The sequence below is a fragment of the Lonchura striata genome, chromosome 4 (genome assembly GCF_050655825.1).
Source record: "Lonchura striata isolate lonStrDom1 chromosome 4, ASM5065582v1, whole genome shotgun sequence".
In the NCBI taxonomy this organism is placed as follows: Eukaryota; Metazoa; Chordata; class Aves; order Passeriformes; family Estrildidae; genus Lonchura; species Lonchura striata.
Genome location: NC_140706.1, coordinates 24,131,927 through 24,147,124, shown reverse-complemented (window position 1 = coordinate 24,147,124; position 15,198 = coordinate 24,131,927). Strand labels below are relative to the sequence as shown.

The 15,198-nt window shown below is 34.5% G+C and overlaps 1 protein-coding gene across 7 annotated transcripts in view; it reads left to right on the top strand.

Moving 5' to 3' along the window:
• The window catches only part of ATP8A1 (ATPase phospholipid transporting 8A1), a 105,578-nt gene that overhangs the window by 12,636 nt on the left and 77,744 nt on the right, over positions 1 to 15,198 (top strand). For 2 of the 7 annotated variants that reach the window (XM_021553144.4, XM_077782826.2), the window contains exons 5-11: positions 2,282 to 2,327; positions 6,055 to 6,095; positions 9,627 to 9,700; positions 11,086 to 11,155; positions 11,753 to 11,880; positions 14,032 to 14,143; positions 14,957 to 15,122. In XM_021553144.4, coding sequence (XP_021408819.2) covers positions 2,282 to 2,327; positions 6,055 to 6,095; positions 9,627 to 9,700; positions 11,086 to 11,155; positions 11,753 to 11,880; positions 14,032 to 14,143; positions 14,957 to 15,122 — 637 coding nt within the window. Of the gene's footprint in view, positions 1 to 2,281; positions 2,328 to 6,054; positions 6,096 to 7,017; positions 7,092 to 9,626; positions 9,701 to 11,085; positions 11,156 to 11,752; positions 11,881 to 14,031; positions 14,144 to 14,956; positions 15,123 to 15,198 lie in introns of those variants that run through there. The other 5 variants (XM_021553948.4, XM_021552349.4, XM_077782827.2 and 2 more) reach the window with 4 other exon arrangements.

The window sequence follows — 15,198 nt, the reverse complement described above, 5'->3', positions numbered from 1 at the left end:
ACATTAGATATGTCATGATCCAGCAGTGTCTTGTCCACTAGAGGAGTAGTGTTCCTGTTTGTGGGCTCTTCTCTTTGAGTTTTGGAAAGTGTTTCAGGTAGTGTAGTCTTTCCTCGCACACAAGTAGTAAGCTGCCTGGGAACGCCAGATTTATTGTGTTTGAGCAGAATTACAATGTATATGTACATGACCAAGAGGAAGAGTAGTTTGGAATGGAGAGTGGTTGGTCACATGCTGCCTTCATTCTCCTCATTTACCTCTGTGAATGGATAGTAGGCTCCCTAGGTTGTATGAAGCTCGTGGATCGCAGCATTAAGTGGTTCTGCAAGACACAATGAGGTTTACATTAAATATTCTTCTTCTGTTTGGCATTTCTAGTTTTTGCTGCCTTACAGTCAGCTTTCTCCTTAAATGCCTTTGTTGCTTTCTCTTTACATAAACAAAATCTCTTTAAAAAAGCCATAAAAGCAATTCATGTTCTTTTAGATATTTTTAACCATTCTGCTGTTAATGCTTACAGACTTACACCATCTGTCAGTGTCTAGGCAAATATAAAACTGAGGCTGATGCTACTGTACAAAGTGTCCTTTTTAAAATTATCTCATCCAGTTGCTTTTCTTTTGTTGTTTGTTTCTACCATATGCTCTTTGCAACTTGAAGTGTACAGTTTGGTGTGACAGGGGAGAAAGACAGGAATCAGGTAGAGTAGGTTGTGGATATACCCGCTAAATAAAGTTCTCATTACCAAATGCTACAGAGATGCCTAAAACCAATACAGCTGTACCTTTTTTTTTTTTTTTTTTTTCTGAGAAAGCTAACCACTTTCTGCATAGTAAAATATTGAAAGTGTTTTTCCTTAACCATTAATTTTCAGTATGTCTCAGTTTTTTTTACACAGTGAAATATCTAGGACCCCCATGAATGGTAATCTTCATCTAATATTAAAGCTTTTGGATAGGAACCTTGTATACTACAAGGTAACAACAAATACACATGTCAAAATAATACTTTTAGCTCAAGAACCAAATGTTTCTCTTTATGGAATGAAATACCAAGAAGAGAAAGACATTAGCAGAAGATAATATTCATGAACAGCATGTGTTTTCCATATATGCATCAAAGGTGTTAGCAAGATTTGTGACATGCAGTGTTAGATTGTCAACTGTTTCCAATGATTTTCACCCACCATACCTCAGAAACACTGGATATTAATCACTTTTCAAAACACTTTATAAAATGGAGGAGATTCACTGTGTGGGCAAATATACATCTTCTATGGTCAAGTTATGCTTTCCCTTTGATCAAAAGCTATTTATCTGTACAGTCAGCATCTTTTTAAAAGGAGAATCTGCTGGTAATCTATGAAAATCTAGTAGAAAATAATATTTCAATTTTTCAAAGTTAAAAGACAGTCTTTTAAGAGCTGCTAGCTCAGAGTCAGATCTACATTTTATTGTCAACAAATCACTCAAGTATGTTGACTTATTTTTTTTTCATTTTACAAGATTGCTTTTGATTTTGTTTGTATCACAAAATCATGAATTCTGAACATCTGTTTAAAAAGTATACCTATTTAAATTAATTTTCTGAAACATGTTCCTGCTCAGGAAAAACTGAGTTCATGAATCCTAAATAGTGTGTTTAAACTAGCACTCTCCTAAGCTAAATAGTGTGCTTAAACTAGCACTCTCCTAAGCTTTTTTTATCTGAGTTTGGTCATACCTTGAAAATGCTGGCTGTTAATTGCTGTATCAAAAGATTACTGTCAAAAGATGTCTCTTAGCTCTATTAAAACTGAGGGGCATCTTCACCTGTTGGGGGGGGGGGGGCTGTGCTGTTGAGTTTTTGTTTGTCTGTTACTGTTGTTGAAGCTTTGTAGAAGTGGAGTCATGTTTACACAGTCATTGCCTGGCTTCAGATGTCTGTATGAGACACTCAGATGAAGAATTGTTCCATGATCTTTGCTGTGGTAGAGTCATCTCCCAGTTCCAGGAAAGGACAAAGTTATGGCTTTGAAATGCACCAGTTCTTTATGTAAGGAATGTGTCCAGATAGAGATTGCCCACCTGAAAAGATATTTTAGTACAGTATAATTAGCCTGGAACTGGATGTGACTTTCCTGGTGTTCATAACTGTGCAAGTAATTAATAGTCCTGTTTAAATACCTACGTGGTTTATTGAATAGATGAGTAGGAGGGGCTAATAGATGGGTTTGTTATAGAAGTATGAAAGCTTTATCTTATCAACAAAAGTCTTTAACCACTCTGCATTTTTAATTTAGAAAAGACATAAAGCTGATAATGCAGTGAACAAGAAACAAACTCAAGGTAGGAAATTTTTTTAACCTTTTTTTGGTGGGAGGTTGAATTTGTCAACTTGAACAACTGACATAATTGAGTGGGAAATTGCATGTGCAGATTACTTCAAAATTTCTCATGTAAACAGTTGAACTAATTATTTGCAGAGATGTTAGCCCTACAAAATAGAATATGTTCTAGATTAAGGTTGTGAGGTTCCTAAGAAACTTGAACATTTACTCATTTAGCAGAGGTAATGCTTTCACTGTTAGAAGTCGTAATCATCTGTATATTTGATGAACTTACATTATAATTAAAAGTCTGCATTTTTGAGTACAAATATATTTTTTTTCAGCCAGCAGTAGGAAGGAAGCATCAAAAAAATAGAACTGTCTTTCTATTCTGCTTCAAAACTGTGGATAAAAACGAATGAGTTATTTCAGGTTTGATTTGTTGGGGCTTTTTCATTAAATCTATGTAACAGTTTGATTAGAAATTATGAGATACTTAGCCAGTGTACCCTAACCAAAACATTGGCATGTTTTTTTTGTAAAAGATTTTGATAAAGTAAAAAAAAAGCTCAGAAAGTGAGGAAGATATTAGTATATCCTAAACATGCTTGTCAGGTAGGATGTCAAAATTTAGGTTCCTGCTTTGCTGCTCTTCAGCTTTTCATGTTACTTGTTCTGAGGTAGACCTCTCTTGATGGAATTAGTCTCGTTTTTATAAAGAGGAGGAGGAATGAGTGTCATGTGAATGTGATTGCACAAAATATGAAAAATACCACAAGGAGAAAAATCTTACATGGAATCCTTTGAAATATATTATAAAAATAATAATTATTTTTTTTAGGGAGAAATGTTGTTATCACCTAAAGATGAACAGTTGTGTAGCACTGCTAAATACTGGAAACATAAATTTTAAAGCCTACCTAAATAGTATATAAATTTTTACTGTAAAATGTATGGGGGCTGGGAGGGCAAGATAGCTTAGGAAACTATTGAGCATGTAGAAACTACTGAGCTCAATAGCAGGTATGGAGAGATTAGGATGGGACCTCTAGCAGGTTTGGAGAGATTAGGATTGGACTTTTCAATTTTTCTTCTTGTCCAGAGTGTAAAAAGATTTAATAAAAGACTTGTTTTACTCTTTTCTTACTCTTCTTCTTGGTTACCTCTCATCAGGGTCTTTGGTAGCTGTTCCTAAGATTCCTGGATGTTCCATGCATGCAGAAGAGTATCTTGGAAGTTAAATGTGTGATGAGGATAAATGAAATACTGCTCACACTGATAAATATGTTTCTGAAGCTAATGCAGGATTTGCATAATGTGCAGCACTGATCCTAACATCCTGACAAATCAATTTTTAAATCTGTTGTCAAGTACAATCTATTCTCAAAGCAATAATTAAAAAGCTAATTGGTGTGGTACTCTCTTACTTTGTTTTCATGTATTCAGCAGTTCTGAATACAGCAGACCCTGAAAAGTAGCAATGTGCATAGTACGTTGTAAATGCAGCTCCACCTTTGACTGCCTTGTAAACAAACAAAATTGTTAGTGAAGTGACATGTGCAATTGTAGATTCTGTATATGGGTACCCGTTCAACTTTCTGTTGCTTAATGATGATCTGTATCTCAGTTAGCCTTAAGTAATTAGCTTTCTGAAAGTTTACTATCAAAAACCTTTTCCAAAGGATTTGGATATATTAGGCTGCATTGGGGATGCTTTTTGTTGCATCAGGCTGCATACATGTGTGATACAGCAGGACACCATCAGACATTCTGAAAGGATGAAATCTGCTTTTCTGTAGTATTATGAAGTAGCCTTCTGTAGGGCAGATGGAAGATGCTTTTGAAAATTAGTTGTTAGAGACAGCTGAAAAGTGGGAGATAAAAATAAGAAAATCAGGCTGCAGGAGGCTTTATGGTGCAAGTTCTCTAACAATTATATAAAGGGTACATAACAACACCACTTCTTTTTTTGTTCTCATCAGAAATGGATTTAACTGAATGTTAGTGTGTGTTAATTGTCCTTAAAAACATACCAGATCAAGCTAGGGTTAAAGAACACTTGAGATTTCAGGTGGCTCAGCATATCTTCATGAGTCTGACTCATCTGGTTTTGTGCTGATTTTAACCAGTTAAACCAGCAAGAAGCAAATCCAGAAAGAAAAAATGATAGTGTCCTTCCATGGAGTGGATTAAAGGGTTCATCAAAGGGCCCAGCAAACCCTGGAGGCAGTTTGCATGACTCAGTGAGGGCGCACACCTTGACACAGGTTGCAGCAGGACAGGACCTTCCCTCTGCAGCCAGAATCCCCTTCTTACAAAGCCCCTAGCCACATCTGGTGACATACTTACATTTCAGAGCTGCAGAACTCCCGTGGTAGTTATTAGAGTGTAACTATTTGTGAAATGTAGTTGTCTGGACTGCTATAAGGTTATTTTTAATTCTTGTCAATTCTTTCATCTGATTGGTGCCATGGCCCCATCAGTATTGCTGTATTAGAAGCTGTATTGCTGACACAAGGGGATGGAAATAGGTAGTTGGTAGCACAATTATCAAATGTCTTGGATTCCTTAGGACAGTGTTACAACCAGTCATTACACTGAATCTGTAGTTCTAGCAGTGGAGGGAAATGGTTTGTCAAAATAGATTTTGTATAACAATCAGCTGGTTGGTGAGGCAGTCATTAAAATATATTGCTTACTGTCAGAAAGGGAGACTGCCTGACCTACCTTTGCCCTGAGCATATCAGCACTAATAAATTTGGGGGAAAGAAGGGGCAGACTTGCCAAGCAGGTTAAGTAATGGTTGCAGATATAATTGAGATACGCAAGAAAAGGAGTCAGTCTGGACAGAACCTCCAAGAAGATTTAAATGTAAAAGCCATGTGTAGTCCCAGATTTTGATCCACATTTTTGAAGTCAGCATACTCTTGTGTAAGAATTTGGTCCTGATTGGGAACTGATGCTTCCTGATGGTTTAAAAGCTGGAAAACACAGTGAAAGGGAGCAATCTCTTAAAGTTATCTGAGTATTGATACATAGCAATGTTTCTTTTTCTTTTTGCACATCCATCTTCAGTAACTGGGACTAAAAAACCATTACCTTTATTATTCTCTGAAAATAACAATCTTGGCATTAACTAGCAACAAGGCATGGTTTTTGTATCATAATAGTAACACATAAAACTAGAATAGTGGAGTGTGGTTACAATATTAATTCTTACAACCAGTGAAAAAAATATACTAAATTCTACTCTAAATAGCTTGGGGTATTTTCAAGATATGTGTGGAGGAGGTGACTGTAGTTAGCCTTGAGTTCTCCGATATACCAATAACAGAATAGATAAACTACAGTGAGCCTCCTGGCACTTTTAATTAATATTGAATATATTCCTCTTGCCCCCCCCCCACCCAATATTTTCAGAACTTTTTAACTTCAGAACTTTTTATTCCAGTTACTGATTTATTTTGAAAACATATTGTCGTAAAATCTGTATCAGATTTATTCGATTCTCTAGCCCTATAAAATGTTCTCATTGACTTTGTAATAAGATTCAATGGCACAAAACCTGTTATAAAGAATATGTGCTATATATTTGTGATACTTGATCTGAATTCATAGAAACAAGGTATGCTCTAAAATATTATGTAAATTAGATATGTCTGTATGGCTTTTCATAAAGAATCTAGCACACAACTTTGTACCGCAGTTACGACTGGAAAATTTTTTAATTTTTTCCTTTTTTTTAGTACTACGAAATGGTGCATGGGAGATTGTCCACTGGGAAAAGGTGTGTGTCTTTATTGGTGACTTTTAGAGCATAAATAATATTTAATATTTGTTTTATTTCTCCATGTAATTATTAATGATAAAGAATAATTGGTATTATGGGAAATGTATAATCTCTTGTATTTTATTTTTTCTTTGTTTATATTTGTCTCTCAAAACATACTTTGAAGTCAAGTCAGTTTTCATGTCATGAGTTCAAACTGGTCAAGTTCAGTGGAAATAAGATGAATGATATGATGGCTGTGGCAAAATTACTCACTTCCTTAGCATAATGTGGTTTTCCAAGGCAGAAACTTCTTTATGGAAACTAGTTACTTCCTGAATTTGTTGAATTTCATCAGCTTAAATCATGAGAACTTTAAAGATGTTTATGCAGTGGTTAGGAAGGGACTCTTAAAGGTATCTTTCAAGATAAACTTTATGCTGTCATCTAGTCACTTAGTTTTAATGGTTGCCATACCTGAAAACTTGAAGAAAATTTGACATGGTTTCCATACCTGAAAACTTGAAGAAAATTTGACCCACCATAATTTGGAGCCAAGGTTCAGATGGCTTATACCTTTGAAGAAGCAAGAATATAGTGTGATGCAGTAAAACTGTGGTTTTAGGTGAGATTAATTTCTTCTTTAACTCAGCTTCAGTCTTTCAGTAAAGTATTTAACAAAACCAGCCAAATTAAAGAACTGCATAGACAAGGCTATTAAATATTAGGCTTATTTGGCTAATTAAGCTTATTAAAGGTTAGATTTCCAAAGAATTCCAATAACTTTTGACAGAACTCTAGTTGTACAATCAAACTTCTCTAAGTGTGTGAGTTTCTAAGTCTTGCTAGGAAATTCAGCAGGTAAATATTTACTGTGCTTAAAACAAGGGTATAATACATTTTGTTTGAGACCATTAACCAATTCCCAGTTTTCTTTCAGGTAGATGTTGGAGATATAGTTATAATAAAAGGCAAAGAGTATATACCTGCTGACACTGTACTGCTCTCATCAAGGTAGAGATGCCCACTGATACTTATAGTGTAGAGGCTGGTTTCTCTACCCTGCATTTATTTATTTATTGTGATTGCTCCAAGGAAATAAAGAATAAACAAAAGTGCTGCTGTTTTGAAGTGTGCTCCTGTGTTCATTTGGTCATTTATCATTTAAATCAATTTTTTTAAATTGCGACAATTGCAGTTTTAAAATTACACTGGCATTCAATTTACCCCTAAGAAGAATGTAGTATGTTAATTTTGTTGTTGAATACAATACAAAAAAGGTTGGTTCCCTGTCTAAAAATTGGACCTCAACTGCCATATTTAGCCATGTTGACTTTTTGATATGTACCCAACAAATTTCATCCCATAAGTAAATCAAAATTTATATATTACAGGGAACAGAAATGGATTCTAAATTATATAGTCTCCAGTTTGATAATTGAATCAGGGAAAAAAGTGAACATGAGATGTGAATCATCAAATTAGTACTGTCTGAACACTCACTTTATTATCTAATATATATAATTATGAATAATTTCATCAGTTGGAGGCAAGACTTAATTTTTAGCATGTAATGCTGTGACCCTTTTACATGGACAATCAGAGATTGTTTATCATCATTTCCTTGGACAGTTTTATTTAAGAAATCCACATCTTAAGTGGGAGATGCATGTTTTTCAACATCTATTTGATCAGGTCACCAGACAACAGATTCTAAGAATGTTTTTTAATGGATATTACCTAAATGTGAATGTGTTATAATTTTTTTTTTTTCTGGCACAAGCAGAAGTGTTATGTATATGACTGTTGTTTTGGTATAAACCCTCTGTGACCCCACTGAAGTTAATTAATCTACTCATTACAATTAATAAAGTTAGGATCCTATGCATTTCTGTTGACAGGCTGTGGTATAGACTAGCACATTGTTTCTTTGCCTTCCATTATATCTCAAAATTAAGTGCAACTGTTTCTAAAACACTTCTAATAAATTATTATCTAGTATAAAGTAGTTCCCAGAAAATGTTGTAAATTTCCCCCACAGTCTGTCTTCAGTGCAACTGCTACTCATAACTTAGCCTGTATTTGGTTTCTTCTGTAAACCTTTTACTTCTGTACTTTGAGAGGCATTTATAAATTCTCCACCAAGATCTTTGCTTCTCCACCAAGAACTTTGCAGGCAATACACCATGCAGTAAGAACACTTTTTCTGTTGGCCTGGTAACAGTTTCTGTCATGCTAACCATATGTCTTGCATACTCTCAGAGCAGCTTCTTCATAGTCTTCCTGAGTAATCCCCTAAATTTGAATCTATTCCTAGATATCTTCACAGTTTTGCCCTTTCACATTTGGAGGACACTTGCATCACAGTTGTGGTTTACACACAGGAAGCACCAACTGCCTGAAAAGCCTACTTTGCAATCCTTGTACCCCCAGAGGAATCTTGTATCATAAGTTGACAGTGAAAATACTAGTTAGCTGCTACTGGCCTTTCCACTTTTTTTAACCCCTCTTTAGTGCCTTTTTTAGAACAAACAATGTGTGTCCTACTATGTGTGTCCAGCTATGACTGTTACCCACACTGAATTTTCCTGTCAGCTTTTCTTCTAGGATCCAGTGTGCAGTGGGGACTCTTTGAATCACAATTGCTTTTCTAGGCCCAGTTTAGGCATTTCTTCCAGCTAAATTGTTTTCCCTAATTATATTACTAGGATCCTGTTTCAGCCTTGCTTCCAGGAGAGAACCCTGTACTACTACATGACCTGTAATTCTCTCTGCATACTGGCATTTGCTCTCTTCCATCTCTTATCTCCATATGGCCATGTTTCTTCTGGAAGACTCTCATCAATTTTGCTTTCAGGTCTTTATTGATACCCAGCTACATTTTAGGTTCCAGAAGCAATACAAGTCTGTGGGCCTGGTTTTAATTCAAACTAATAATACCGGATTTTTTTTAACAGCAATAGCAGTTGCTGGAGAACAAGAGGATCTTAATTATTTTAGGAAACTATAATCTCTTACAGTGAAGGACACAAACCTCTGAGATTTAATTCTGTATGGTTCTTGGTAGTTCAGTGTACACTAAAATTTGCAAAACAGGAAAAAAATACAAAATAATTTTCAGCATGTCTACATAGATAAGGTACTTGTTACCCGGCTCTTCAGAAAAGCTGCTGGAAAATTGGTTGTTGTGGCTTTTATTTTTTAATTGATGTATGGACTGTTTAGAAACTTGGTCAGTTGAGAAATAAGCATAACACTTTTTTATGTTTACGTACAATGTCAGTGTGTTCTGCAGCTTAAAGTTTGTGCCTTAGAGTAAAATAAACCACTTGAGTAAAAATGAAAGTGTTCTAGCTCTTTTCTTTCTGACCTGATTAAAATAGATTTTGAAAAAATTGTCATCAGACATTTTAATTAACATGTATTGTTTGAATAATAATTTCAAACTCTGTCTTTTTGTCTTTGTTCATTTGTTTTGTTTTGGTTTTGGTTTTTTTTTCCCCTGTCAATTATTTTTCTGTTCTAATCATTTCAAACTGGGATGTGTAGGTGGCAGTAGGGGAAGTAGTGAAAGTGACCAATGGGGAACATCTCCCAGCTGATCTCATCAGTCTGTCGTCAAGGTTAGAATAAAGTAGTTGCACAGGATACGTGTATGTGGGTCCTCATATACCAAATATGAAAAACACTGCCATGTTGATAATCTTTGCTTTGCTAGTCACCTTTCTCCAACAAAACCTACATATTTATAAAATTAGAAAGGGTTCTTTTATCAAACACAGATTATGAACGTGAATATACACAATAACACTTGAAGAAGTTAAAATTGTTTCAGTCCTCTTGGTTTTTACACTACCTCCATGAAATTTTATCAAACAAGTTGTCACTGAATAAAAACAATTAAACACCAGGTTGAATATATTTTTAACAGGAATAGACATGTTTCTACCAACTTGCTATTTTCAGCAAATATAGTTTAACATTGGTAAGAGTGGTAGAGGACCCTCTGCACAAACTTGGATGTTGCACAATCTCTGCTGCATGTGGTGGCAAAAGCAGCGTTGTTCCTGTGTATTGTGACAAAATGCATGTTTTTTAGACAGCTTTATGCTATTGTCTGCACTATTACCACACTGTTTTTTCCCTAACCAATCAATGGGCCTGCCTTGATCTAACTTTAACTTACTTTGGAGGTCACTGTAATCTGCTACAGTTCTTGCAATTAAGCATGTGTCTCACTTGAAATGTCTTTGCTGCCTTAGTTTGTTTTACAAGTGCTTGACAAAAATATTGTTTGGTTTTTATTGTTAACTAATAAAAATGTTAGAATTATGAAAATTGTCTCACACAGGTGGTTCCATCCAAGCAGGCTAAATAAAAGTTATTTATATTTCTAGAGAAGTTTGCCAATAATAAAACAGTAGCCTGAATGTGCCGTATTACAATTTTTCACACTTTAATGCTTGTACTTTACAAAATTTTGTTAAAATAACCTACTTAACATCCTGCAAATAATCTAAAATTAAATCACTTCCCTTTAGCCACTTTTGCATTAATAAAGGAAATTTTAAAAATAATTGATGCTCGAATTTCATGCTAGAAGGAAGAAAAACACTAGAAGGAATTAAGTGGTGTAGAGAGTAAAACTTAATTCTTTTTAGTGTTAAGAGGTTTTTATGACTTACTTGATCCTTTTCAGAATTGAAACTTGTTTCTGTCTTAGATTTAAATAGTAGATGTTCTGTCCTCACACTCAGGAAATGTGTAAAGATAGAACACTTCTGTGTACAGTGCTTTTGTCAATTTTTCATTTAAGAAAATAAGCTTTGGCAAACTTCTCTGAAAATGTAAAGTACTGTTTGTTTTTATAGACTTGGCTGTAAATTATTCTGGTTTTGAAGATTTGATAAGACAAACCTCTTTGCATAAATAAGTATTACAAGATTACAGGATGTTTATGGATGTTGCCATTATAATTTTGAATTCAGGACTTTTTTTCTCTTAATAGTGAACCACAAGCCATGTGCTACATTGAAACATCTAACTTAGATGGTGAGACAAACTTAAAAATTCGACAGGTAGGAATTTCATTTTTGGGAATATTGCTAATATTATTTTTGTCTATTAATGCTTAAAAAGACATTTTATTACATTAATGGATCTTCTAGAAGACTGAAATTTTAGTGGTTTGAATAAAAAACTGGATTATTGGCATCATAAAAGTGGAGGAATGAGTGGTTACTCCTAAGTCATTCTTTGTGCTTTGTTTTAGGGTTTTTTGGGAGAATAGGTAGAAACATAAATGGTTTGGATATTGGCTTTGTTTCTAGAGGAACAGATGATGGGGCAGAAGCCCTGCAGAAAGCAGCTGATGGGGCCAGTATTGCCCTTCAGGGACAGGTAGGGAATAGCAGATTTTGACTGAGTGTGCTGTCAGTGTGCAGGGACATTCTTGCTGAGCTCTGTGATGGATTATAACCCTATATTGGTCATGGTATTTTCAGATGCCATGGTGACTTCTTCACTGTAGCACCCAATTGTGACAGTAGAATGCAGCTGGTCCATTTTGCTCCCATAGGGATGATTGGTTTTGGTCTTGCTATTAGGTTTGTAATACGTAGATTTGTTATTGGATAGTGATTTTTAATGTCATGACAAATGAATTTTGTTTACAGGGTTTGCCACTGACATCAGACATCAAGGACACAGAAAGTTTGATGCAACTCTCTGGCAGAATTGAGTGTGAGAGCCCAAACCGACATCTCTATGACTTTGTTGGAAACATCAGGTTGGATGGGCATGGGTACGTAAATACAAGGTAGAAGATCTTGGGCGATTCAGTCTATACAGTAGACAGCTATGTGTTCTTAAACTACTGAAGTAAAAATCTGAACAATAAATTTTCTTTTAAGTATTCTCTGCTAGACTTTAGTCTTTCGAAAACCTAGAAGCATAAAACCTTACTTCTAATGTCTGCAACTTGAGTTGTACTTTACATTACAACTAGTTGTACTTCAGAAAGCATTCGGTATTGATAATAGGAGAGACTGCTAATCAAATTCTGACAGTTCTGGAATATATACCTAGTAACTCACTTCTTAGGCATGTCGTTTGTTACAGAAGCGGAATAGAAATAATGTCTCTTTTTTTTTTTTTTTTTTTTAATTGTTTTCTTCTTTTTGTTGAAGTGTGGAGTGGAACAGAGTCCATTGCTGTATACCTCAAATCCTTCTAATTTGGTAGCTGAAAAATGTTTAATACCTTAGTTTACTGAAAGCAGGTTCCTTTAAAAATAGAAAATGTGCACTTACAACACACATGCTTGTAAAACTGCTTAATAAATTCTGAAAATACTGAAATGTTTACCAAATACTTACCAATACATCAATAGTCAGGGTCCTCTGTGGATTCACAGATTTACTGCTAGATCCAAAATTGATGGATCCTTCATTCCCAAAGACTTACAGTATTTCTTATTTATTTGTTAGGTATTTATTTCTCCATATCCAATATTGTTCATGTTTGTAGTTTTAGACTGATACATATAGTATCAACTAAATACCTCTTTTTTTTCCCCCTTAATATTCAATTTTTTATTTACTGATTTCTTACAGATGCATTCTGAGATTTTTCAGTCTCAAGAGTGTGGAGCTATTATAATTCCATTGTACTTGTCATTAAGAAGAAAAACTATTTACCTGTAATTCTTCTCTGAAGGTAATAGTTATAGAAGATCCACACATTAATTCTTCCTCCTTGGCTTGAAGGAAAAGCATACTTTCCTTTTTACTCTAATAATTCAATTTTTAAAATTTGATTAAAATAAATACTGAATGTGTTGATGGCTGTTATGCCTCAAGAATGTGTAGGAGGACGCCATCTGCTGGTCAAGAAATTTTTCATTTGAGAAATTACGTTTTAGAATATTTTGCCAATCATTCCTGTGCAGTAGGATTGTTCCAAAAGTGTGGCTCTAATATATTTACCTTCAGTGAAAAAGAATTGCAGGTAAGTAACTCTTTTTGGATCTTAGCCTTACTTCAACCTGAAAAATCAGGGATATGTTCTTTTTCTGCCCATAATAGAGGGAGTGAAAATTCATCTAATTAATATTTATTTGTCCAGATCTTTAGACCTTCCTACACATTATGTAGATCCAGCAGGTGTGATTTGCACTTTATTCTTTGCCATCTTAACATATTTTCAAAAGCAATAGAGGATGCTGAAAACGTGTCTCCCTTTTCTTTCACTTAATATAAGTCATTGGACTGCCATAAATGTATCTTGTTGACCCTTTCAGTCTTTCCTTTTACCCTTCATGGGAGAGCAACTCAAAAAAAAAAAAAAAGTTTGTTTTTTTTTTTTTTCTTTTGGATATCTAGTATTCAAGGAGATAGAACACCATTACAGATTTTTGCCTTTTGGCTAAATCTGTGAACTAAAAGAGGCAAAAGTTTTCTGGCTATCCTCAGCCTTTGAATGAGCTAATACTTATCACCAAAGTGTGCAGCTCTTCATTATGTTTTTGAGTATAGAAAATCATGCCAGCTTGGTTTTAGTCCTTGAAGACAATTAGCTAGAGAAGGGAGAAAAATTCTTTAACCTGGTTTATATGAACCTATGACTTGACAGTGGCTTGGTGAATGGTGAGGGGATTGTGCAACACAAGGTCAAATTCTGGTTATCCAGGCCTAAAGTATATGTTTTCTGGAAGACATTCTTAAAGTTTTGGATAAGAGTGAATTATTTTTGAAACCTTAGATTTTTAGCCTGGCTTTTATCTGTCAAGTTTTCTCTGTCAAAACTCCCAAAAAGTTAACTGTGAAAATTAGATTCCTAACCTATTAACAATAATAATGTAAATTTTGGGAAATTAGTTTTAACAAATGCTGATTACATTTAATCATTGCCATTGACTGGTTTAGTGTTAAAATGTAAAACTTCTTATTTCTAGTACTGTTCCATTGGGATCTGATCAGATTCTTCTACGAGGAGCTCAGTTGAGAAATACTCAGTGGGTTCACGGGATAGTTGTCTATACTGGACATGACACGAAACTTATGCAGGTTTGTCCCTTGGATTTTGTCTGACCTGTCTGTTTTATTACCTTAATTTACCATTCCATGGTACAGAAATATGGCTTGGTACTAAAATGTCAGTGATAGAGCATCTTTCATATCAATTAAAAAGAATAAAAATAAAGCAATTTCTTGTTATTTTAGTCACTTTATCCCAAAGTAGTTTTTTCACTAATAAGCATATTCATTGATTCTATTTTGTAATGTGTGCATTGAAAACTCTTTATTAGCAAGTTCTTTTATCATAGTTTTTCTTTTTCCATTTTTGACTGCTCCTAAAACTGCCCTTTAATGGGGGTTTCTTTCAAGTACAAAGGTAATCATTCTTGTCAGAAAACAAACAAAAAGTGAGGAGGGAAGAGACTGAAATTACTTTGTGTTTCGAAGTATCAGAACTGAGATGCACCTTTTGATAAAAAAGAATTTCAGATTGGTCATTCGTGCCTTATTTATTACTTTTCTAATTTGTAAAATAGTTGCTTGAAAAAGTGTGTCTGTTTTAGCAGCTGTCTTCTATTGCACTGACAAAGTGTATGCGCATTCATTTTTAATGTTTACTGTTAACTATTGTTGTTACCAGTGTTCTGTGTAATTCTTGTGTCACAATCTAAAGCTCCAGTTCATAGATTTATAAGCTGCTGGCTTTTGAGATGTTTTAAGTTAAAGAGTTACGACATTTTTGGGGATGATGTATTTGGGAGAACATTGAGAAAAGTATACAGTAACATGTAATTTGAAAAGCAAGAGCCATGTTACCTCATCTAATGTTTAATAACCACTGTTGATTTTTGTCTTTTGCAGAATTCAACAAGTCCACCTCTTAAAATGTCAAATGTGGAACGGATTACAAATATTCAGATTTTGATTTTGTTCTGCATCCTTATTGCCATGTCTTTGATCTGCTCTATTGGTTCAGCTATATGGAACCAAAGGCATACTGGAAGAGACTGGTATCTTGATCTAAATTGTAAGATCTAAAAGATTATATTAATATTTTATTATGTGGTTGCCTTTCATATTTGGAAATAAGGATAATTGCACAG